This window comes from Triplophysa dalaica, chromosome 7, assembly GCF_015846415.1.
Source record: "Triplophysa dalaica isolate WHDGS20190420 chromosome 7, ASM1584641v1, whole genome shotgun sequence".
In the NCBI taxonomy this organism is placed as follows: domain Eukaryota; kingdom Metazoa; phylum Chordata; class Actinopteri; order Cypriniformes; family Nemacheilidae; genus Triplophysa; species Triplophysa dalaica.
In genome coordinates this window covers 14,615,307-14,641,972 of record NC_079548.1, presented here as the reverse complement: position 1 = coordinate 14,641,972, position 26,666 = coordinate 14,615,307, and the positions used below count along the sequence as shown (strand labels likewise).

At 38.4% G+C, this 26,666-nt stretch overlaps 2 protein-coding genes across 3 annotated transcripts; one reads left to right on the top strand and one right to left on the bottom strand.

Moving 5' to 3' along the window:
* Nucleotides 1-96: 96 nt before the first annotated feature.
* On the bottom strand, nt 97-9,931 carry traf7 (TNF receptor-associated factor 7). Of its 2 annotated transcripts, none has more exons than XM_056751777.1 (21): nt 9,850-9,931; nt 8,215-8,356; nt 8,078-8,135; nt 7,690-7,775; nt 7,263-7,379; nt 7,056-7,148; nt 6,777-6,810; nt 6,239-6,422; nt 5,975-6,109; nt 5,659-5,876; nt 5,505-5,578; nt 5,353-5,401; nt 5,148-5,275; nt 4,966-5,048; nt 3,329-3,368; nt 3,131-3,247; nt 2,632-2,754; nt 1,895-2,014; nt 1,569-1,700; nt 1,368-1,487; nt 97-1,274 (listed from the first exon to the last, which is right to left on the bottom strand). In XM_056751777.1, exons 3-21 carry the CDS (start codon nt 8,127-8,129, stop codon nt 1,260-1,262), a joined length of 1,920 nt encoding a protein of 639 aa, XP_056607755.1. In that variant the 5' UTR covers nt 8,130-8,135; nt 8,215-8,356; nt 9,850-9,931; the 3' UTR covers nt 97-1,259. The 2 variants fall into 2 exon arrangements, with proteins under 2 accessions (XP_056607755.1, XP_056607757.1); XM_056751779.1 differs by having other exon boundaries at nt 7,690-7,772.
* Nucleotides 9,932-12,108: 2,177 nt separating this feature from the next.
* Nucleotides 12,109-17,683, top strand: gng13b (guanine nucleotide binding protein (G protein), gamma 13b). The gene is made up of 3 exons (XM_056753372.1): nt 12,109-12,392; nt 14,212-14,344; nt 16,502-17,683. The coding sequence occupies exons 2-3, from the start codon at nt 14,247-14,249 to the stop codon at nt 16,605-16,607; spliced, it is 204 nt and encodes a 67-aa protein (XP_056609350.1). The 5' UTR covers nt 12,109-12,392; nt 14,212-14,246; the 3' UTR covers nt 16,608-17,683.
* Nucleotides 17,684-26,666: the final 8,983 nt, after the last annotated feature.

Here is a 26,666-nt window from a genome sequence, read left to right as displayed (position 1 = left end):
ACAACTCAAAGTATTAAGGACACTAGAGGGAGTCAACGGCACATTTTGCGTGTTAGAAAAAGAAAATGAATATAAAAGTAGACGGTTCACTCTATATAAGCATCAACAATACAGCTTTAATGGTAAAATCTGGCTGATGAGGTTTATACAAATAACTGTCTTCATATCAGCAGTGAAATGGAGTAAGGCTCAACAGAAAAGTCTTAAATCTGAGCTCTGTCTGCAACATGATATCCAAAATAGCAGCAGTTTTTGATACCTTTTTAAGCCTTTGAACAGACTATGCAGTGTTCTTTTCAAAGCCGCTCAACCTTTCATGATTATATGTTTCCTAAGTGCTTTGTATTACACTTAAACTAGCCCAACCTTCCAAAACTGATTTAATAACTACCTGCTTCCGTTACATCGTGAAAGTGTTAGTAGCTTGGTTTCCATGGCAAACATGGAAATTGCATGAGCCTTTGGCAAAGAAACATTGCGTTATCTACATAAAGTTTGATAAATGGTGTTTACACCATCATACAAAGGTTTCACATACAACCATTTATAAAACATTTGAGCAGTTCAGGATGCTGAATTGGCACTGTCAATTTTAGAGAGAAAAATCAGGGGCACTGTTTCCAAACAATGCTCTGCTGTTTCAGCCCCAGGTTGGTTTAGTTTCTTTATTCAGCCCTGGGACAATGCTGCCTGCACAAGCAGAGTGATCGCTCTGTTAGAGAGTCTACATACATCTCCAGTGGCGTCAGATTTGAAGCTTAGGCACTCAGTTGTGAGACTGCGGCTCACAAAGGTCAGAGTTCAAAGATCACAGGATGCCACTGAATCAGCATTTTTGTGACCTGCAAGCACTAATTTCAGCTTCATTTGGACCTTCAGTCGTACAGTATATCCACATATAAATCAAAAACACTTTAGGAAATGACTACGGATAGAAGTCGGCCTTGTTCCAAATGTGTGTTGCACAACATGATTCGTAGTTGCTCATAAGCGGGGTCCGGTCATCAAGGTATGTAGAGCTACATCCAGCACTCACATACACAGACCGATCTTTGCTGTGGAGACAAAATTCACAGTGCAGATGCCCGAGTCCAAACTACAGGATAACAGATGGGTTTAAATGAAAAAAAAAACCCAGATGGGTAGACAATAATGAAACATTTCAGGTCCAGCGCAGTGTTGTTCTCTTGATGATCACTTCAAATTCATTTCATAAGTCTGCATCTAAGTGTTCGAAACATTGATTGGCTGTCATTGGTTTAGCACGTCCACACCTAAAGAGAGAAAATAACACGTTATTAAAGCTCCGACAGACAGATCTCCGTGGCACAGAAAATGGATAGCATAGTGACCTAAGAACATCCAACCTTTACTGTGCTGTCTACTGCTCCAGAGAAGAGTCTTCCCCTGGACACGGCGAGTGCCGTCACGCTGCCCTGGTGGCGCAAAAGAGTCTGGGTGCAAATCATGTTGTCCATGCTCCACACCTGGAGAGATAAAATGGTAAAAGGAGGTTGCAGAAGTTCACCATTTCACATTTCAAATGCAAGCTGAACTCAATGCCTCACCCTGAGCGAGCGATCGTAGGAGGCACTGAAGACTTTTGTCTGATCAGGAGTGGAGATGACCGCCAGAGCGTACACTGTACCAACATGTCCTGTCAGCGTCCGCACTTGCTCTTTGGACTCAATGTCCCAAACCTACAATTATAGATAAAAGAATGTACTAGTAGTTATGATGGCTTGCTGGTTTTGCTCTACACTAAAACACTCAAAGAGTAACACAAAACAAATGTTTCTATCTTTCTAACACTTTCTATCACATTTTAGGACTACAAATGGTCATGATGAAACCCTATTTGAATTTTCTTGAATATTTTGTAAAGGTCACGTACATGAATGAGGTTTTCATAGGTGCCACAAACTATATGGTGGTTGGTAACTGCAATGGAGTAGACACTGCCCCCAGAGGTCTGAAGCACATGAACGCACTCCAAAGAGCGGATGTCCCAGATCTGAGGGGAAGAAGAACACGTAACAACTCTATACAAACTTACTAGTAAACATTACACTTATGCACATTGAACAGTTTGCACACTAATGTACCCAAAACGATTGCTTGGTTGCCAATATTTGATTTTTGAAACTAATTCCCTTTTTAATATTCCACTGCTACTCTGTTATCTTATAGCTATAGCAACTGTGGAGTGTTCATGGGCTGAACCAATCACAGTTGAGCTATAGCCCTCCCCCCAAATAAACTGTGGAATGCAAAGCACGGACAACAAGAAGTGAAATACTGCGCGACTGCTTTCTCTCTCTGAGCTTTATCTGCCTAGAGATGGAAGCCGTAAGGACGGTGCTGTAGTTTGCCTCCTGCTTCCTGTCCCTGGAGTCTTAATTTAACAACTCGAAATGACAAGGAGCTTGGATTTAAGTCATGTTATACAACAGGCAACAATATCTGATCTCTTTCTTCAGCATTTACACTGAACAATGTGGCTAACTGCTTCTAATCTGTTCTTGTTAAAGGACAGTGCTGATCATCAATGCAAGCTACATACGTGTCTGAATAACGAAATCTGGGTACATCGGAATTTAAGCCTATTCAAGCAGTACCATCGTTTCTAACCTTTATGGTTTGATAGGATCCGCTGTACAGATGATTTTGAGAAGCAACCAGAGCTCGAACCCAGTGATTCAATCCAGTTAGTTCTTTCTTTAGCTTCAGCTCCGTGCCAACAATATCCCACACCTACAGAGAGAGAGAGAGAGAGAGAGCAATGTTCCATCATCTCAAGAACATCCACAATTTGTAAACTGGAAAGTCCCAGAGAGATGAGATCATTCTTCCGTTAAGCTTCCACTCCCTCATTCCACCCACACGTCACCATGGTGACACGAGCACAGCGTGAACTCTTCAGACGGGCTCTCAGAGCCGAGTGGATCCAATTCTGCCCCACTCGTGCCTCGGCATCACGAGTCCGTGGAGCTTCAATCACACCATCCAGGGCACTCATACGGCCAAAATCACATCATCAAATGGGACAGAATCAGCCCTGATATTAGCTGCTTGATTGAGCTTGTCCCTGCAAACATTCACTTTACCTCATCGATGGAGAGCAACTGACCTTAATGGCTTTCAGAGAGCCGCTGAAGAGCATGTTGTATGAGGACACCAGCGTGCACACCGGGTTGTCATGCGCTCGGATGGTGTTCACTTTCTGCAGGGTCTGGATGTCCCAAACCTGTGGGACAGCAAATATGATGCCATGTTGAGACCATTGAATAGTTCAGTACCTCGAGCAGTGCAGTTTAAGAACACTTACAATGATCGTGCAGTCGGCCGAGCCGCTGTACAGCTTGTTCCTGCAGCACAAAAGAAGGAAAGAATGAGGTTTGGTGTTCTGGTCAACCTTCTAACCTCTCAAAATCAACATAGCAGTCGCAAGCCAGTTTACTTCCATAATGTTACTTGCTACTGAATGAAACAGGAAACTGGATGAAAAACGTAGGAAGATGTGGGAACTTGATTCTGTAAATTGGGGATTGATTCGATCATGAAAAGTGCCAGAACGGAGGTCAGACAGAATGCCAGTATACGGATTGCAGAGAACTAGTTTCCACCTGAAACCTCACGTTTGAAATAGCTCAACAGGACATGGAGGCTGAAGATAAACTTTAAGGACATCTTCCCAATAATAATGCAGATCTATCTTGCTTTTATTGCTGTAAACTTTTTTAGATCATGTGAATTGGAATTAAATTAGCGGTAATTTAAATTAGGTACCAAGAGGTGTGTTCAACATCATTTAGCGCTGCTAAGACCCATTGACGTATAACATTGTAGCACTGCAAGAGCAGAGAGCTCTGTATGCTTTTAATTCACTCTTGCCGTGCTGCAATTGAACAGCTATTGATTTTGCTAGATACCCGTGCTGATTGTCCAAAATATATCACGTGTCTGCCACGCCTGTTTCCATTATTTGAAAACTAATCAGTAAGTTAGCGAAGAGGCAGACGAGAGGAGTTAGTGCCAAGAAAGGGACCGACTAATACTGAATTGAACACAAAAACTTACCAGCGTAGCACTCATGTCATACAGTTTTGCAAGTGCATTAGACAGAGCGGCTTGTTTGTGTGAAGTGTGTTTGTCCTTGTGCTTGTTTGTGTGTGACATTAATCTATGCCGCACCGCTAATTTACTTTAGTCTTTTTTGTGATTGAAACTCGTTTCCCGGCTTGAGTTCATATAGCCTATATCTAGAGCCCTGTGATCTCTGTGATGCGGACGTGGAATCCTGCTATTTAAATCCGTCATCTTCCGGTTCTGCGTGTATGAGTGAATGTGCATATGGATTTTATAGTATTTGATATATCATATTGTGGTAAACAGGATTTTTTGCAGTTTACTATAGGCCTAGAAAATACTATAGTATTTTTATAAGGACAAATGTATTACTATTGTATAGCAAAAAACGAACAACACAGAACAATAAAAGATGGGTAAACTTAAAACGATATGACCCTAATGGATCCATTTGTATATAACATTAATGTCCTTTGTTGTAAACCAGTCTATTTGTGATGATCTGCATTTGTGTTTATTAAAGCTGATAACAGACGTTTTATACTTGTGCTACCAGTACAACTTTAAACCTCTGTATCCCCAGTGCTACGTGCAAAAAAGTTAATATTTTCAATTCAGATTGTGGATCGAGATTCTTTATTACAAAGATCGTGATATGCTTTTTAGGGAAGATCGCCCAAGTCTAATGACAACAAAAACTATTAGCCTTTAAACTATAACTACTTGCCTTTTAGTTGCCATTTTAAATGTGCACACAGCCTAGATGGTGTCTGCCTATCTTGACAATTGATCATATTTCTTATAAAGGTAATTCTATTCCTTTCAGATGACTATAATCCATTTAGATTCCTGTTGACTTTTGCCAAGAATGCTTACCCCTGAATGCACAATGCCAACACTATGCCATCATGGCCCTCTAGGGTCTTCTGGCACTTGTATGTTGTGCACGTGTCCCAGACCTGTGTACAGAAAAGACGTACAGAAGACTTATCTTCGTAAAGAATAAATGACACATAAATCAGATGAACAGAGATAAAGTGAATGCTGATGTCAGATACCTTGATGGACTTGTCTGATGATCCACTAAAGAGAAGATCGCCGGTAGAATACACACAGAGACACCACACTGGACCCTGGTGGCCCACAAAGGTTCCCTTGCATTTGAAGATCTGCTGGGGGTCGTAGGCTATAAAACATAGTCAAATTGTTAGACTATGATCTGATCCATGACATACATAAAAATTAAGGAGCATTAACACTCACAGCCCAGTATTCCCATATTGAGCCTGGCGTTGATGTGGGACAGTTCATCCTGCAAAAGAGACAATTTGTTTATAAAGCTGCTTGACTTTTGTGTGGAGAATACTCAGAATACTGGAAGGACTGTTACTATAAATATGTGAAAATAGACCAACATTCAGCATAGAAGCGTCTCTTCTGAACTCCATCAGATCTTCACTGAGCTTGCTCTGGTTCTCATCCAGCACATCTGACACAATAGCAGAAGAAATGAAAGGTTACATGTCTTTTGGGACTAAAAATATTTAAAAGTTGGCTTAGTTAACTTACCAAACTTGAGTTCCAAGTTCTTCTCCAGCTGGTCTAGTTTCTCAGATAGTTTGCCGAGCATAGAGCGTAAGAACGAGATGTCCTGGTCCTTCTGTGCCAAAGTAACCTGCATCTCGTGGAATCGGTCATCCGTCTGCTGCAGAAACTCTTTCAGCCCTTCGAACTTACACACGTCCAGATGTGTCTCATATGTGTCCTGATTACCAATGAAGGTGCAGCTGAGGAAAAGCCAAGAAGAATAAATTCACGGTTGTTGTTTTTAGAGATGGATGGAATTAGCTTTAGCTCCTACTAATGTGTTTTTTATCTTCCATACCCATATTTGGAATGAGGGCACTTAATGTGTTCACACTCTTTCAGATGGGTCTCCAGGTTCATGGTGAGCAATGGAGGACAGTTGGGGTTGTTAGGGCAGCGCACCGGTCTGTAGTCACAGCTTACTTCATGATCTCTGTCACAAACAAAACAGACACAACCAAAAGTCATTGCGTGTGTTGTGTAATAACAGCTCATGATTTCGCAAGAGATTCCGCAAACCATAAAAAACTAATTCCCATAATGTGTAAGAGCATTGTCTCACTTTCTGGTACTAAGCTTGATGGTAAAAGGACATCCAAGTGGGTCAACCTCAAAGGCACCGAGCTTGCCCGAGGCAGCAGGCTGACAACCGTACTTGCAGTGGATGAAGAGCTCACCGATCTGCTCGGCCACTGCTATGTTATTCACAACCACTGTGAGCTTGGAATTATCCACTGGGCATTTCTCTGCGGAAACACAGATCGTTGAAAAAAACGAAGATATTATGTGTCCGAAAGCATTGACATAAAACCAAGATTGTGAAATACAAGGATGAAAGAGGAACATTTAGAAATATGAGGTGAGTACACAAACAAAAGGCTTTTGGTATGAATTACAAATTACTTAAAGTTACAAAATGTTCAGTTGGCTATTAAGTGATTCAAAGACGTAGGCGAATGGGCTCGCTCAAACCAATCGCAATGCTTCATGGGAGTGGGCGGCAATGCTAAGCTCTTTTGCCGCACTTCCACAGTAATTCTATTGGCAGAAATAGTCATGGAAAAGTCTGACAAGTGTTAGTAGAAAATGTCTATCCTTACCAGAGGTCAAGGCACATCGCCTGCAAAACGTGTGCTGAGAAAAAGAACGACAGAAAAAGTGAGATTTGCATTTCCATCCACTCAGCTAATTCACAAGCAATTCATCTCTCAACAGACAATTGTACTTTGGTGTTCGACAGCCCTAGAAAAATGGGTCAATGAGGCAAGCTGTTCACAACACAAGCTGACAGGAAATCAATGCACATGGCCTGCAACCAGATCGTGACAGACAGCCCTATCCTGAAGGGGGAGGGGAGGGAGGGCGGCCGACTGACTCACGCCACAGGTGGTGATGACCGGGTCCTTGAACACACTACAGCACAGCTGGCAACAAAGCTTTACCGAGGGCTGTTCGGCAAACACCTGCGGCTCCTGGGCAGGAAAAGAAGAAAAGAGAGAAAATAATGTTCATCTTCTGACATGTCTGTCATTTTAATGTACTACATAAGCATATGAATAGGAAACACAAGATCTGTTGACACTCACTGTGTCATCCTCTTCCTCGTGCAGAGAGAAGGTGGAGCGGAGGGACATGTTAGACTCGGAATGCAGGGAGCGAATAGAGATGGCAGAGTCCGAGCGGCGTGGGGTACTGATAGGCAGCTGCAAATAAACAGTAACTTTAAATGAATTTACATATTGTTGGAATGGCATTGAAGTAGTAAAGATGCATTTTTCACTCATTCAAACCAATATCAAACATGAGAATACTAATACTGAAAAAAAAAGCTAACAAATCATAATTTTTCCTCCAGCAAACGTATGCTTTTGCATTATGTATGTTTTAGACCAGATGACAGCAACTCTCATTGCCAGCCAGTGCCATAAATGAAAATGCAGGTCCCTCAATTCAGTTCTTCAATATGTAAATGTGATTGGCTGTCTTTTAAAATAGTGATGGCGTTGTGATTACCATGCCATCATCGTCATCACGAGGGGAGTAGGTCAGGGTGCTGGAAGATGAGGGGGTCCTACGGTGCTGTTTGTAATTTGTTTCTGCTGAAACAGAAGAGCATAGTTATAAAAAAACTGATTGAATCTTGTTGCTAGTGAGATAGCCTTATTCATTTCTGTCCACTTACTATATATAATAATTCCTTTCAGAATAGCTTCAAAGATTGGATTTTATTTATTTCATAATAGAAATAGAATTGAAACTATCCATTTCATTTTCATTCAGTACATGTTTCTTTAATAGAGTGTCAAGATACATTTTCTTCCCCACTAAGGTGGTCCACTTATTTTTTTGCTTACTAAATGCATAATTTACCAAGTACGAGTAGTAAACAGACGATACTGACCTTTTGCTACTTGTGGGACTGCTGGAAATGTAGCTCCAAAGCTGGTTTCCATTTTGCTCTACATTTACAGAAACAGAAAGAAAGAATTTATTCATTCATTCGATAATAAAAAAAAACACAAAAAAACATGTCCTTACATAGTTGGAACTGTCAGGTGATGGAACTTCAGGTACAGGGATGGTGGCTTCTGCCACAGATCCTTCTGAGAATCTTTTAAAACGTGTTGGTTTACTACAGCTCACAGTACAGCAATGCCCTGTGGAAAAGATCTGCCGCAGCCTGTATGAAGAGAAAAAAGGTATCATCTCAAACAAAAATCTCTTAAACAATAATAACTAGACAGACGCAGTGACCAAGCAAACAATTCAAACCATCGAGATAAAAATCACATTCTTATACAGGCTTATTTAAGACAAAGAGTGATGATATACTGTAAGAAGTATCACTACACAAACTGGGTAAACCTGCATAAATACACAAAATTAAAGTTCTTAAATCACTATCACTGATTTAAAGGGATAGTTCACCCAAAAATGAAAACATTTTGTCATCATGTGGATAACCGAACTGCGGTAGACAAAACAAATGGAAGTGAATTGATGTTCGGTAAACAACATTTTTCTAAATATCTTCTTTTGTGTTCTGCAGAAGTCATACAGGTTTGACAATGACAGAATTTTTATTTTTGGATGACCTATCAATTTAATCATACACAATAATCATAATATTAAAAACTATGATTATGGATAATCTGTGCATTATACACGTATCATAATAAATAACTATGAATAATCCAGCATGCATTCAAAGAGCCAAAATGGTAACTCTCTCTCTTCACAGGCCTACTCTCATACTTTGAGTGTGATATGCTGAAAAAATATATTTATTCAAAGATGAATTTGACTGGCAGCTTCATTTATTTCTTTGTAAAACCCTTTTCAATAAGTATTGTGATCATATGAGTATCGCAAATTACTCCGGCCACGATAACTGTAACGTAGACGCGGATGTGACAGCCCTCATTTACATTTTTTGCTGCTACGTAGGTGAAAGAGGTTCATCTAAACTTCTGATAAACACCATAATAAAATATTAACCAAAAGCTCTTGTTTTCAAAGCATCGTTAAAGGTAAAACTATGAAACAAGATGTGTACATTGCATAACATGTGTGACCAGTCTTCAAATTTCCAGACAGTAACAGAAAGACGTACTTTCGGACAAAATGTCAAAACATGTCATACATGTGTCAGAATAAACAAACACTAGGGCTTTAAAATGAGCAACATGACGCTATCAAGAAATCAAAACTCATTCAACTCCGATGCGTTATATTTACGTTTTGCTGTTGTCTAGGGAGCAGCCAAATGTCAAAAATATTGTCTAGATAGACAGGCTATTATGTTTTGAGACAGAGCCAAGATTGTGTTAGCTGGTGGTTGCGAAAAACGCGCTCTATCGGCGCCACATCACTCGGAAATAAAAGGCATAACAGTATTTGTATTATTTGATTTTCTATATAAACTAACCACACGTGTTTTAAGTCAACAGAGGAGATACGTTTGATCATGTACTTGTAATTCGCATGTCTGAAGTGAGCTGGCTAGCTCTTGTAGCTAGCTGACGAAGTTGCTTTTTCGAGCAGCTTTAGGAAGACATCACATTTAGCTTTACGAAATGTAACAATTAGGATTCATCTCTTAATCAGTAAAAAATCATAATGACACAATATAAATCTCGCATATGAATTTAAGCAAACAAAGTAGATTCTCACCATTGATGCTAAATCAAAGTCTACAGATGATCCAGTTTTCATTTCTATCACACGCCCGTAAACGACACGCAGGTCATTCTGGGAAATGTAGTGCGTGAAAGCAATCCACTTCATTTCCGACTTCTTTCGCACCGAATTTCCGGTTTGACGATTATTGCATTATTTGTTTACCACTCTAGCTGGTTAGTTCAATTGACTCGTTTTTTGATAATATTACAGGACACCTCTCAGCTTTGTTTCAGTTTAAAACACCAAACGAGTCAAACAACTGTGCAATATGTTGCGAATGTATTTTTTTATATCATGTAATAAATACTATATATATATATATTTCCAACCTTATTATTGTAAAGTTAATATAATTGATTTTTGTGAATACTGACAGTCTAAACTCACATTAATTTGTGAACTACTGCATTGAGTTTATGAGTTAAACAGAAGGGGGTGCTGTTTTCTCAGATCCTGAGTCGGGACAAGTATTCAGCATTGTGCATAGACTCAGTCAAGACACAGATCAATTAGTCGTGTCTATAAACATAAAACTACAATTTTGTATCATATTTTTTTCGCAGGCAGAGTGCATTAAACCTGAATTCACCTGGTTGAAGCTGTTCCATTTGATACCCTGGAAGCCACCAGAAAATCACAAAGGGTCAATATAAAAGGTGAACTGTTTTGAATATAGAACCTCTCAAGCTGCCACGGTCTTGATTCCTTTCAGCGACAACTTCCATTAGAGTAGCTTTGGGCCCCCTGCATTTGCTCTTTGTATTAAAGTACTAATGTCAGTTTCTTATGGACGCCCATCAATTAAGAACACATGGGATGTGTCTTTATCTACAGAATGTGGCCCCAGGCTGGTAAAGGGTATCTGTGAATATTCTCTTTAAAGAAGCATCACAGCGTCTATTTATGAACTGTTGTCCTGCCTGTCACTTAAGACATGCTTTACACTGTTCAACCAAAGAATTGCCAGTGGACCCATCAAAAGCATGAGGCTGTCAGGAAGCCATGCAAAACATTCTTTATTCAGAATCCATTAACAATATTCAGAACAGTTGCATTCTTCCTGTATGTCTGAGTAAGAAATGTTCGGTGGAATAAAAATAGAATGTGCTTAATTTAGAAAGTAGATGGATGATGGGAGGACATGGCTATTGCTCAATCAATTTATTTTTGTAAAACAAATCTCTGCAGGCAACTGTCAAATAAGAATTAAAATGCAATTCAGAGGCAGGCAATGTAAAAATGAATGTTCAGGGGTGTTATGACTGAGGGTGTCTCTGTGATGCTCTAACGCCCTTTAGATAGCTGTCGTGCTATAGCGGAGTAACCCACCATCCCATCAAGTTCACAGATTCATTGTTGGGCATGATTAAAAGACTGCTTTTCTTATAAATATAACTGATATAAATGATTCTGTGGTATTGTCTTATCCCATGCAAATGTCTATTTGCTTTGATACATGAAAGTGCCACTGTGCAGATGTAAAGATAAGAAAATGTCTAATACAATAGAAAATATAGACAACCCAGAAATTCTAATTCATACAGATTTATTCATAGACATGCAGAATCTGGCAAAGTAATAATTTTATCAATCCAATATACAACATACAAAACCCTCTAATTCTGTTTTGTTTACTGTATTTTCCCTCTGCGGTTCACTTCAGTTAGCAACAGCCACTTCCTGACCATGTCGAGGTTGCATTTTCTGGTCATTATTTATTTAATGAGACAAGCAGCTCTTATGTTAAATTTCTTGCCACATTGTTAACAACAATAAGCCATTCAGTGACTATTTTCAATATGCAACTATGCTGTTCACTCACTTCACAGTCCATTCTTCGTACTCTTTTCTATTTGTTATATGTTGTATAAAGAACTATACAATGAAAAAATGTCTCTATTATTGCATAATCAAGCATTTTTTTCTTACAGTGTTTTTTCTGCAGAAACTTTCTGCAATATCTATCACTGCGCACCAGCCCTTTGCTGAGACCTGTGCTGAGCTCAATTTTGCCATATTAGGGCATAAAAACCATGCAAAACGTATAAAAATAAAAGTAGCATGTGATGAAAATCCATGCACCGACAAATCTATGAACAAACCACGGTTGATGTTCTGGTTAACTGGGCGTCCTTTGGTCTCGAACAGTTGGAAAAAGCATTTAGACTTTAGACAGCATATAGCCGCCCTCCGATTCTCTCCTCCCTTTTACACATTCCCCCCCACCACCTCCTCTATTCTCTCCTACATTGGCCCAGCAGCGACTGAATAGCGTCCTTGCACTTTAGCACTGCCATCCGCTCAACTTCCTCAGCATCATTTCATTTTTCTCTGCTGCTTGAGCTTCGCAGCATATGAACACATTAGTCTCACTGTCTGCTGTCTGCAGCGGATGCACGATCGTCCTTCGCATTTTCGACAGCTGGATAAAGGCGTATCTGTGATTTTTTCCCATTGTTTTTAAGGATAATTCCAAGAAAAAGAACAGCTTGTGCCCAAGACGGGTTTGGGCTGCCCATAGATACATCACCGAGGTAAGAGCTTACACTGTGAATTAATATCGATCAAGCCTTTTACCGGATGGACTCTCGATGACAGTTGACATAACTTATGATGCCTTGATGGTTATTCACATGATGTCTTGCATCATTCATATTTTCTCTCCCATCATCAACGATTCAAACGGAAACGATTTCGCCGGTGTTATATAAAACTTCGATTTTCTGCATCCTGCTTTATCTTCTTTACATTATCTTCCGCACGCTTGTGTAACGCACTTAAAAGAAAGACGAACATACAATAAATGAGCACCGGGTTTCAATATTGCTTATAGTTTTATCTTTTATGGGTGTTCTGTGAAATCAACACACAACATTACAGGTAACCGAGTAAGACAGGCTCGTTCATATCTAATGAAAGTGCTGTTTCACAAAGGCTGTATAAAATCTTATCACAGATATTTACCACCAGTTCACATCAATTGGGATGTGGGCGTTTGTAGGCTACATGTGATGCATCAGAATAAACACAGGCTACTTTTGCAATGGTTACATTTGTAAATAATTTATTAAAATAAACTAAATGCTGTATGACGTTGACCTACATCAATGAACGACCTACATGGCATGGGACATTTGATGGTCCTCAGTCTAAAATGTTAATGTGTACTAATGTGTATAGGCTACACACACCGCATAACAAACAAACATTCTGAATTCATCCATTTCATCACAGATATCTCATGCATTAATGATATTCAGTTCATGACTAATGGGTGATGTGAAAAAAGAGGTTTATGCCATGCGGCCGCATATTTCGGGACATTATTGATTCAAAGGGCCGTATTTGTTTAGGGCCTCAGCGAAGCACTGCTGTAATCCCTCTGGCAACAACTGATTTCTGCTTCCATTCCATTTGGATGAATGTCACAGTGGCGGTCACAGTCCATATGAATGATGCACTGATAGATGGTTTAAGAAGTTTTGGAGCATTGCAAAATGTCTAATGTCACCCAACTCTTTTCTAAACATCACTTTTGTCACTGCCGCTCTGAGTGTGTTTATTTTCAGATAGTGTAATAGAGATAGATAGAGTAAGAGGCTCCAACATTTGGCTGCTGTTGCTCGGAAGCACTTAAAAGTCATTATAGGATGGATGTATTCGGGCAGCAGAACACCTGGATGCTTAACTGTATCTAACTGTATCTGTTGACTGGCTCACACATGCCCTAATGCTGGTCTCCTTTTAACATTACAACACTAAAGACATGAGAATGGAGGCATCGGCCAAACATCTAAAGGATACATTCTTTGTTTATTTTAAACACAAATACATAAACGTTGTGTCAAAACTGTTTTTAACTATATGACTATACAATATTAATTGTTTTATTCACCATTCATTTCAATTATAGTTAAACACTTGAATCTATTAATTTATATAGATCTGAGCAATTATGGTTGTTAGCTACAAAATCAAATTCATATAAAAAGTGGTAAAAAATATATAGTATATCATAAAATATAAAATATCATAACTCTGGCAAAAAAGTGCTTAAACAAAACTGAAACGTAAATTTTGAAAATAAACATTTAGTTGCTTTTGGTTCCCCAAACACTGCTAAATGTGACACGCAGAGGTTTAGTCTATATTGTATGCTATATTCCTATATTTGATATGTAGCCTAGCAGTGTGGTCTGAGGGGTGTCAAAATAATCAACGCATCGTGTTAAAGAACCACCAAAGCAAAACGATTTTAGTATCAGCTCAGAGGAGTTACTAAGAGTCAAAAGGTCAGTTTTGAGACAGAATATATAAAAATCTATTCTGTCTTCTTTCAATCTTGTTTTGTAGGTTTAGGTTGATCACTAACATATCAAGTTACAGTCATGGATGAGATGGACTTGCCCCAGATGAAGAAGGAGGTAGAAAGTCTCAAGTATCAGCTGGCTTTCAAAAGAGAGAAATCCTCAAAGACAGTGACAGAGTGAGTATGATCTTTCTCACACTGTACTCCTTGTTCTTTGAATATTTTACATATATTGAATAATTTTTTGTTGTTGATATATTTAACCAAAATTTATAACAACTAACAACGTACAGTGGCACATTTAGGTCGTTTGTATAATATTGTAATCTTTGTTTATTTTAATGCAAGTTACATCACTTAATAAAATTGCTACTTGGTCATGCAGTATCGCAAAATAAACTGTTTCGACAGCTTGAGACAATGAGCAGCCGATTCTTTTGATTGTATGATCCTGAAGCTGTACTGTACAGTTACATCTAAATTAGCTTTTTTCTCAATTTAAAGGTTCACTTCATGTCACAAATTAGGCTGTCCAGAGGCCAGGTCCTCCTACGCTGGTTCTTTGGGGCAGAGCTAATGCTTTCATATCTCTGGTGCTTTACTTCTCAATTTGAGAGCAAGCATGGCCCGTTACTCTGTCAGTGTGACATCTCATTTCCCTCTGTCCCAGTGCTCTCTTCCTGAAATATTCACCATGGTAATTTCTCTGTGATAAATTACATTTTACCAACCAGTAATGATAGCCCAGTTAATGCCTATGTAGCGGTTCTACCAACATTATTGTGAAAATAGGCTAGAAGTCTAGGTTAGAAATGTTTGAGAAAACACATCGTCTAGTCAGTATTCAAATTTACATTTTTGCTTGATTTTTTATTGCCAGTGAAATCATAGTAAATTTATTGTGAATATTCAGTAAATGGCACAGCCCTAATGATGACATCAGATTGCATTTTGTGTTGCGATGGGGTGGGATGGAGTCCGGTTCAGCTTTTCCCACATAAATCTAAGAATATGACTTTTATTTTGGGCACATCATTAGTATAAATCATCTAGGATGGATGGCGATTTAGCGAAGAGTGATTAACACCCTCATTTATTATTTGTTTCATGTGTGGTGGGATCTTGCGTGTCTATTTCCCTAAATCACTCAGCATTCAAGTACTGTGTCAGAAACCTCTCCGCTTTAATAACGGGATATTTAATTCCCTGTGCATTTTTGCACTGCAGATAAACAAGAAGCAGCATGATATAATCATTTTGCCTTTTTATGTTGTTATATTATATATATGAAGAGTTTGGTTCCAAAATGAGATGACTCTATTTTCAAAAATCATGTTTTTATTATGTTATCATGTTATTATTGTGTTCTATTGTGCTAGTTAGCTGGATTTTTTAGTTATTATGGCTTAAATCACAACAAGCCAAGTGGAGTTTGACTGATATTAATTGGAATGCACAATAATAAAAACATGATTTTAATGCAATAATCATCTCATTTTGGAAATAAACTCTTATATGCTAGCCGCTAGTCCACGCCCTGGTCGTAGCAAGACTGGACTACAACAATTCTCTTCTGGCCAGCCTTCCAGCAAATGTAGTCAAGCCCTTGCAAAGGATCCAGAATGCAGCAGCACGTCTAGTTTTCAATCAGCCTAAAAGAAACCATGTAACATCCCTCCCGATTTCAATTCAATGGCTGTCAGTTGCCGACCGCATCAAGTTTAAATCGCTTTCACTGGCCTTCAGAACGATATTCACCTCTTTACCTTAACTCGCTGATCCAGGTCTACATCCCTCCCCGTCATCTTCGGTCTGAAAATGAGCGACGCCTGGTTGTTCCTTCTCAGCGAGGCACCAAATCTCTTGCAAAAACCTTTTACTTGTTGGGTTCCCCTGAAGTGGAATAAACTGCCAGCCTCCACCCGAACTGCAGCATCCTTCGCAACTTTCAAAAAACAGCTCTAAACATACCTGGTCCGCATGAATGAACCAATAACTGTCTATGTCTTGTGTCTAAAAAGAAATGTTGTTCATTGTATCCCTTGCTTACTCCAGCTTTAATCCTCCTAGTAGCATGGCCTTGTAAACTAACATTACCGTTTAACATGTTGACAAAATGTTTAAATGCTCTCCTACTTGGGCGTCTGCCAAATGAATAAGTGTAAATATATATATATATATATATATATATATATATATATATATTATGGCTTATATTTCACACTTCTGTAAATCTGTAAAAAAAACAATCAAGCATTATTGATGACATTGCCGTTGCATTTTATAGTTTGCATTACGTCTCAGAATGCTAAGGAAACTTCTTTCTCTCCTCAGCCTGGTGAAGTGGATCGAGGAATGTGTGCCTGAAGATCCTTTCCTCAACCCTGAGCTGATGAAGAACAACCCATGGGTGGAGAAGGGCAAGTGTGTGCTCCTATAAAAGAGAAGCAACAGCAGCAGTCGGCCCAGCCCACGTCTGAGCCTTCACCAGCCTGACTGGATCACATAGCGCTTGCTCTCTCTGTTTCATTCCCTCACCATGAATGTACAGTAAAATAAGACCACATACACACGCCATGACCTCTATATAGTCACTGAAAGGATTGGACACGTTGCCATGCATTCCTATTCTACTTATACCATCAATATATCTTTATAAGCAGTTAGTGGAATTTATTTTGCTTATTTGACTTTGTGGTGCCGCTTGCGCGCTTCAGATCTTCAGTTCAAGCATAGTGTCGACATGTAAATGCCAGAAAAGGCCTGTTAGATGACAGACTGCATGACAGGAGAGAAAAGAACACAGCATGCCCCAAAAAGTGTTTACAGCTGATATTTCGTGGCACCAGAAAGGCAGGGGTTGTACATTTCCCTCTGTTATGCAGCCAGTTCATTTGCCCTGCAGGCCTATACACTATTTATACCACACTCAGCACTCTCACTTACAGACCATTTTTAAACATGTACAGTTCTTTTAATTTATTAAATTATTTATGAGCATTAATTTATTAATTTAATACAGGAGTTGTCAGCGCTGGCTGCTTTAGAAGCTAGAATGGACCTGCTGTTATTTAACTACACCCATTTCTTGAAACCAAACAGAAAAACCGCATCTCGCCAGTTCACCATTGAATACTGCCTTGAACACAATTTCCTTAAAAAGAATGTATGTGTCTTAAGGAATTAGTTAACCATCAGTACCCGTAACCATTGAATGGATATGCAAACAGAGAGATGTGCACTGGCCAAGGCTTTTTCTTAGATTCATAGCTTAATCTGCACTTACAGTATGTGGAGAGGCAAGGAAGTGGGGTTTATTTATGACTTTTGGTTTTGTTTGTGTTTTTATATATTTAAACAATAGAAACCTGTCTAATTATCTAGAGGTGTGTTACATGAATGCATTGAGAAAATATGCATAAGATCAAGTACTAGTTTAATAAAGCAATAAGTGATTTTTTTATTGAATGTTTTACAAAAACAACATCTTATTGAATAAAGTAGAGGATTTTTAGACACCATTTGTGTGTTTCATTCGGTTGTGTCGAATAAATTGGGGGCTTTTTACATCACAAAATACAACCTTGCTACCGAAAAATTGTAAACAGTTATGCATTGGCTAACACGAAGTAAGTTCTTTGGTATCTACAGTATTTAGTTCATGTTAATTTCACATTGTAATTGTTAACATTAGTTCAAGCACGATACACATGAACAATTGTACTGCCATTAACTAACATTAACATGCTGAAAAACTGTTACATTATGGTCAAAATTATTCTGTTATTTTACTTTCCAATTTAGGAGAGATGGTCGGCACTTTATTTTAACAGATCGGGACTATTTTAGACTCCATCCATCATACAACTTAAAACATTTGGTACAGCCACCTTTAGTAGCCTACAGCAGAACCATCTTTATTCTCAAATCACTGCAGAAACCATTACAGAGTCACTCTGCTAAATAATGAAACACAGGAGAATCTATTCTGTCCAAAGAGAACTCAGCAATCTTTCCCTCTAAGGAAAATAATGTGATACTTTTTGCACACTTCAGTCACATCTGTGCATTGGTTGAAAACTTTATCCTGCATTACTATTATCATACATGTTGACATGCACTTAATGGATCTGTGTGCGTAAGACTATAAAACCATCACGTGTCTACCAAACAAAGATGCCATGAGTGCTTCTCTAGCCTATGAGACTAATGCAGAGGATAATGGCTCACACTCTGAGATTAAGATTGGTAATCCCGATGCCCATTGCCATAGCCAAATTTAGCCACACATTCACATGATTGCTCTCTACGCTGGTTGAACTCGCAGCAGATGACGCTCTAATCTGCCCAAAGTAATCCACTCTCTCTGCCCCCGTCACAAATCTCCATTTCTAAATACATATGGGATCACATGGCCCAACATTCTGCTTAAATGTACACATTTGGGGTAAAAGCAATACTCTTGACAATGGCCATAAATCTGCGAATATGACCAAGCTTAGCATCTAAATAAGACAATACATGCTTCGGATGTCTAGATCTGAGAGATTTATGCTAAGAAGGGCATATGGGCTGTGAATGAATGTATTACGAGAGCAAATAAATGATGGATTCTGACTTGTAAAACCACATGGTGCTCTAAGCACACAGACTGTATTATCCAGAGTTTAAATGTGTGATCCTGGCAGCCTTCAACAACCCATTGGTTGAATTCACTGCACAACTGCGCTGACCTTGGGGATAGGTCACCCAAAAATGAAGTCGTCCATCGTTTATTTACCTTTATATTATTTGAAGCCTTTCTTTTTTTCTCATTTTCTTTTAATTATGGACAAAAAACCAATGTGACATTTTTCAAAACATCATTTTTTGGTGTTCCTCAGAAGTAAGAGTCATAGTGTTTTTCAAACATGTGCATTCACGTTTTTATTCACTCATTTATAATTTGCTACATTCTGGGCTAATGTTATGTCTCACTTAGTTTTCCTTCTTACGTATACTTTTTTTAATGAAACCATCAAAATGATTTCAAGTTTCTTCAGGGATTGTCATTACTTAAACATAATTAATATTCACCTTTTTAGAGAACCACAGTCCACCTTTTTTTAACCTTTTCCATGTTTAAAGAATATTATGTAACCAAATAAGGGAAAACATGTCACACACAGTCCATCATATTGAAAAGATCCCACACCAGAACCACTTGAACCAGTTTCCTAACATCATTTTCTCTGAAGTAATACAATGTAAAACACCTATGCAGCTCATTTAGACAATGCAAGCAGATCTTCACTCACTCTGATTTTTGGATCTGAGTGATGAACTACATCAGTAAGACCTGCTAGGAGCAGCATAAGATGCGTTCAGTGGTATATGCATGCAGCATGTTGCCATTTCTGAGCCATTTCTGTTTCTGCAGTGTGACATTTGTCCCCTGACAAAGACGGCTGATCCAGTTCTGTCAGTGGACTGTTATATAGTCAACCTACACATGTATTCCTGTACAGTTGAACACCTGCAAGCTTCATTCCATTTCCCTCTGTGTCAGGGGAGATGGGTCAAGTTAAGGCCATGCTTCATTTCCTCAAATGAGGACAGAGCAAAGATTCTGGAGACAGTTTTCCTTCTCCCCTCCAAACTCTTCTGTTCTGTGCCCCGGGCTAATTGGAATGGGCTGAGTGTGAATTGAATGCGTATAGACGTGTGTTGGGATCGTGATATTTGGCCCACTTTTGACACGTGCAAATCTGTTCAATGTGGGCGCTACATATGGTTCTGTACACTCTTTATAACTTAACGTAGGGGTATATGTCCTTACAATTAGGAATCAGCCATTTTACAAGACAAACAAAAACAAACTGAGGCTGGGTATTATTCCACTGTGGTGTCATTACATGGCTGAGTTAACCCCAGTGGGCCTGTTGTGTTTGCACAACGATCTGCCTGAACAGCTCAAGAGGGACCTTATGCCACAGCTTCTCCACGGTGTTACAGCCACTCCCACAATCTCTCAGGCGACCGAATCAAACCCACACCTGACACGGCGAAGTCTAAGAAACTCATTTTTAAAAGTATCAAGCATCAAAGCTATTTGCATTAACTTCTTACAAAGTTGTGAATAAACGCTGTCACCACCATTCCTCTTTCACACAACAGGCTATGACAGGACATTGTTGCTGTGACGTGCCCGCGTGCCCCAGTGGTCCCTCTTTAGGAGATTAAAGCCCCGAGCTGACAGCTCTTTAATCTCTGGTGCTTTGTTAGCAGACCATGTGTTTGGAAGCAGCAGTGTCTTGTGGGGAATGGTTCTGGGGTGAACACAATATTTTACATCATCAACAGCTGAGGCAGGAGTTCATTCTTTAGGAAATAATAAATATTATTTGTTGAAACCACTGATTCTGAAGGATGCTTTTTTAGGGGACCAGATAATGTTTTTCCAAAGTCAACATAATTTTAATTAAACAATGCAAAGTCCACATCAAAATGGGGAGTATGGAAAAGATATGGTGACATCAGGAAAATTGGGCCACTTTTTGGTTAATCTCTTGGGGACACTAACAATAAGCCCACATATGATATTTACTGTAACTGTGTTCTTATGATTAATACGGATTGTTTGTAATATTTTTGTGTTGAATTGATGTAATAAAATGTAATTGTTCAGGCCCTACAGGTTTTGAAACATTAGCTGGCCCCACATTTTTTGAGATAACAGTGTTCAGGTAAAATGGGCCAGCTGATCAGCAAAAATTGGCCAGTAAAAAAGCAAAGTAAAAGAGACATTTCTAGTAATTATATTTTATTTAATAATGTAAAACTGTGACTTTGCATTTAAATTACAGAAGCACATCAATTTTAATTACATTAAAACATCAATTTCATCAATAAAAACAGCCAATATCTGTTGACAATAGAATTTCTAAGTGAACAGATAAGACACTCAAACCTTTCAATTAATTTAATAAGTAAAACAGATTTTGTGACAACAAATGTAACAATGATGATAACAAGTAGTGTCATGGCAACAGATTAACATTGATTGTATTTTTGCAGCATCCCTGTGAGACATCTCCTTCACGTTACTTTCTGACCCTCTTCTTTCCTTTCTGATCCTTTCTGTTTTTCAGGATGTCTATAATTATTTTTTTTAGTGAGTAATGCAATAATACAATGTATATTCATAATATAATTCATTTTTAATAAGAGTAAGCACCACAATTTCTGCTTAAACTCGACTCAGAATGTGGCCCATTTTAACTTAAATTAATGGCTCATAAATGTTGACACATTCAGGGTAAGTTGGGCCAGTAGACTAACTAAAAACTTCTTTATATATCAATCTGGATCATTAAGAAAAATCTGCATTTTATCTCACAGAGACAATCAAGACATGAGTTATGAATCATGATTATTAAATGTGCATTTGTTTTTTATTGATTTATCAACCTTATTATTGAGAAGTAAGATACATCAGGCCACTCACATTACTTTTTTCTGGCATTGCCGCTCCCCCCTTAACAACCTCAGACCAATCAAATAATTTGCTAAATGTCAGGTATGGCATCGGTTTGAAATTCTTTGCAGTCATTGGCTGTTAACAAATATCTAACATTTAAAGAGACAGTTCACCTAACAGTGAAAATTCTGTCATCATTCAAAACCTGTAAGACCTTTTTTTCCTCTGTAGAACACAAAATAAGATATCTGAAGAACATTGGTGACCAAACAACATTGATCCTCATTGACTTGAAATGGATGGACGCAAAACCACTGAGACTTTTTTCAAAATATCTTCTTTTCTGTTATGCAGAAGAAAGTCATGCAGGTTTGGAATGACATGAGGGTAAATAAATGATGATACAATATTTATTTTTGGGTGAACTTTCAATTTCCCCTTCGATAAAAAATTTGGTTGCATCTATGGTTTTCCAAATATAAATATATATATTCACTGTGGAAAAATACTGACTCATTCTTACCGCCTGTGTGACATAAGAAGAGGGAGTGACACTAAGGGAATTCCTCTGGGATTGTGAGAAGGCAAGATTCTGAAAGATGCCAAAAGGAAAAAAATTGGTTTGACGCTTTTAGTCCAGCATCTTTTTTTCATAGCACTCTCCAATTTAAGTGAGAGAAATGGCGACTCCAGCAATGTTTCTGGTCAAATTAAATATCATTGACATAATCTAAATAAATTTTTAGCTGTGTTAAAAATGTGGTGAAGTAGAGCGTATTAATAGTTAAGGATTATTAATGACATCTAATACTGTATACACAGTGCAGACACAATGGCTACAATAAAATATATAGAGCACTGTTTTAGGAAGCATACTTAAGAAAACCTTAAAAACACCTCTGTCAAAGAAAGAGAGTATTTTCTTCACCCAACCTTGTGTCATTTCCATTCACTGTGTGCACACATCAGATCGATGATGTCACTTCTGTCTCTTTCTCAGTAATCTTCTCTCTTGTTTCGTCCCTTAGGTCTAATTAACCAGCTCAAGCTCAGAAAACCCCTGTCAGCCAATTCAAATGCATTAACAATTCATAGATAGACGTCACAAAAATAGACTGTCCTTTCTCTTTCCATTTGCCTCTTAGATGGGGGGTCAGGAAAGTCCCTGGATAAGAGATGCGTATAATCTGTTCTTTCTCTCCTCCATTTCAACATCCGCTCCAATCATTCTTTTGCTCCATCCACTGAGGTAGCTCAAGCTGGAGCACTCTTATGAAGCTGGATCGCTGCCATTGAGATTGAATGATGTGCAGTGAAATGCAGCTCTCTCTGCACCATCAAAGCAGGCCCATCAACACTACATGCTTCTTGTGAATCATTAGAGAGTGTTACAGTACAGTTTAAAGGAACAGTTCATCTAAAAACATTGTACACGTGTCATCATTTATTCACCTTTATGTTCCAAACCTGTATGACCTTATTTTTGTATAAAACACCAAATGGGGCCGATCTAATTGGATGAAGGTAAATTAATAATGGAAAATGTATTTTTTGTAAAATCTTTTATCAATGGTAAATTGTAAAGACAAAAACCCAATCCTGCTGATGCAAATACATTGTATTTCCACTAAAACTGTCACTAAATGTTTTCATTTAAACAACAATAAAGGCGCATTTGCTGCCAAATCCATCGCTTGGGTTTTGGCATCTCCCAGTCAAGAGAAAGCTGCTCAATAAAACATTGCTTGAATAGTAAAACTTTAATGGCTCTGTCTTCAGGCATTAGCCCACATGAACACACATTTAGGGCATCTTTTCTGCATAAGCCTTATCTGGAAAAGCCACCCCTCCTCCCAACTCCTAAAATCACCAGAGAAGATTTAATAGTCATTTAGCAAAAAGAACGGCATCCCAGATCAACAAAGCATTATTTCTGTTCAAATGATGTCATGGATGACGGTATGAATCATTTTACATGCATTCAGGTCCCAGTTTTGGCCCATTACAGTGGGCAAAATATATTACTGATACGAATGCTACTAAATTTGAGTTAAACAGTTTTTCAGTTTTGTATGAAAGAGTTAGTTCACCCATAAATATTCTTTCATCATTTACATAAGGCTTCAGAAGACTTATCAGTTAAAACAATACCAGTAGAGTATAGCTACACACTATAATGGACACATTATAGTAAAAACTAAATTCATACATACTCATAGACAAATACATGCATGAACATGTGTGATTCATGGTGACACAGACGGTGAGAGGGATTAAACACTAATCTGATGATGTGGCACTCTCAGTGAATACAATAAAACTAAATAGATCTTTTTATTGAAGGCTGTTGATGAAATCAGTTTAACTCGCCATACAAAAGCACTATGATACCAGAAATCCACTGAAGCCTTTCTCCTATAATGTCTTAAGCTCTTCAGAGGATATAAAAAAATATTCCCAAAGGCCATATACTAAGGAGCTTTAGTTTTCAAAACCATTTATTAAATTGCATATATGTTTGTGGGTTTGATAAATGTAATAGCTATTTGGAGTTAAACTGGGAATATTAAAATGTTCTTTGTGACAATTTTTGTAAGGTCTCATAGTCAATGAATAGAATGTGTTTGTTGTTTTTAATACCATATTTTAATAACAAATCACTCCAGTATTCATTTTGAAATATTATTAGCCAATATTCATTGTATGAATCTCTCCCCCTCTCTCTCTCTCTCTCTCTCTCTCTCTCTGTCTCTCACTCTCTCTCTCTCTCTCTCTCTCTCTCTCTCTCTGTCTCTCACTCTCTCTCTCTCTCTCTCTCTCTGACGTGACATCACTTTGGAGTTTGAGTTCAGTAAAGAAGAAGTCTGCCCTCCATCGTCCTTTTCCACGAACATGTCTGAACACAAATCCCATCACAGTCAGCTCCGCCACATTCACTTCAATGATGACAAATGTAGCACCAGTTCATTTATCATGTCTAAAGACACACCCTCACATTACACCATTAAATAATATCTTAAATGATACCCTTTGGACATTCAAAAGATATCTTGTTTTTGAACATGAAGCAACCACAAGAATCATAGATGAACTAGATTAAATGCAATATTACATAATTTATTTAACAAGATGAATGAAATACTTCTTGGAGATGAATAGAATAAAACAACATTTCTGGGTAGAAGGGTAAACAGACACTACATAAATATTTATGATCAGAACCAGAGTCTGAATAGTTTTACCAAAAATGATAGACAAATCTATCAATCAGAGTTGTTTTTACATATATAATTACATCTGCACATTTTCTCTTTTTATCCTTTTATTTGACAAAGGCACCCACCTTCCTCAGGTTGAATAGACTCCGGGGCTAGTTTGACTGAGCAGGGATTTTAAACAGAATGTTACAAACTCTAATATCGTAATGGTTATTTCGAGCAGACATGATAAGCAGCTCTGATGACTGTATGACTAATTCCTCTCCCTCGGGCTGGACCGAAAACACAAGGCTGTCCTCTGTGCTTGAAAAATCGCAGTCCTCCTCCAACTGTGCTAAAATACGATTCATCATTCACATCTCCAAAGTTATTCATGGAGTTTTAGTCTTACAACGCATAATACAAAAAAGAAACGTTTGAAGCCGACTTGCACCATCTGACCAAGAGTTGGTGTTTTACAGGTTTCAAGGTTCAGATTACTCGTACAGAAGATTGATGACATAACAGATGCCAACAATAGTTGCATCGATCCATATCGAAACTGAACTCAGTCCTCTTTAGGAAGGAAATCCAAGTTGTCGCTCTGGTTGGTGATGGCTTGCTCCAGCAGGGCTCTTTGGGTGAGAGCAGGAAGGTAAAGAAAGCCATACAGGAGCCCTAGCAACAGAAGAGCAATGATCAGAGGAAGACCCCAATCTGTGGTCATGATAGGCTCTTCACAGCGGGCCTGAAGAAAAGACCCCTGCATTGTGCCGAGAACCGAGAGGCGTTTTATTATTTTTACTCCAGAGGTCTGCTGTCCAGAGACTGCTGGGGTATGTGTGTCTGTACGTTTCCCCTTGACTGGACACACCTGCCACGAGCCAGTTTGCAACTTAGCTGTCAAAGTGACACAACAGCCAGATGTCAACCAATCAGGCCGGTCCTGCAGACATGTCCAACAGACTGATGCTTAGTGTGTCGGAGAGATGCCAAACTTTGATGCTGTCACGAATACACATCAAGCAAAGGATATTTCATCACAGTCGATTTTAAGGGTATTACCTGTCTGTTGACTGAAATCACTCACAAACTAACAAAGGGCTGATTGTAAATGTTATTCAACATTGTTTGGGCACAGCACACTATGTTACAACTACTACCTAAAGTCAGTTTTGATATCACCATAAAGACATCACCTCTCTAATCTGTAGTTTGGATTATCAAACGTAACTACTTTCATAATGCAATTATGTAACTCTCGGTGACATTTTATGATACCTGCACTTTCTAGATGGTAGATTTTCAATTCATACGTATCTTTACTAGTAATATCAGCCTGATAGTGTATTCCAGAACAATAAATGAAATTGTTTAAAAACATACTTCGGAACAGTTGTTTATTTTAGAATCAATTTGATCCACTACCAGTTATTTACTTGGTACATATATAAAGGCCATATGGCAGATTATTTACCAAGACACTGTGTTTGTTTCAATGCAAAATAAAATAAGTTTGCATACTTCTTGAGGAATGTGATCGTGACAAAAACCCTGGGCTTCACCGAATGCAATGCACATTTAAATTTAAATTTATAATGATTTGAAGTGCAGCTCATTCGGGACAATTACGGGAATCATTCCCACATCATTGTGGTAAAAGGCTTATAGCAGTCAGGATAAATTGGTAAATTATTACTTCGTCCAATGAAATACCAGTACATATCTGTTATGCATCTTTGTGGTGCTGAATAAAAAAATGACAGATTATGCAAGTATAGGAGGTTTCATTTGACGCACACACCTGACCCAAAGTTAACTTCGGGTCTGTGTTAACCTAACC

Excerpts from the sequence above, each read along its gene's own strand:
- traf7 (XM_056751777.1), bottom strand. The coding sequence starts at position 8,129 with ATGGAAACCAGCTTTGGAGCTACATTTCCAGCAGTCCCACAAGTAGCA. Across the intron at positions 5,877-5,974 it reads TGCCCTCATTCCAAATATGG|CTGCACCTTCATTGGTAATC; the intron begins GTATGGAAGATA and ends GCTTTTCCTCAG. Across the intron at positions 3,248-3,328 it reads CGGCCGACTGCACGATCATT|GTTTGGGACATCCAGACCCT; the intron begins GTAAGTGTTCTT and ends GCTGTCCCACAG.
- gng13b (XM_056753372.1), top strand. The coding sequence starts at position 14,247 with ATGGATGAGATGGACTTGCCCCAGATGAAGAAGGAGGTAGAAAGTCTC. Across the intron at positions 14,345-16,501 it reads TCCTCAAAGACAGTGACAGA|CCTGGTGAAGTGGATCGAGG; the intron begins GTGAGTATGATC and ends TTCTCTCCTCAG.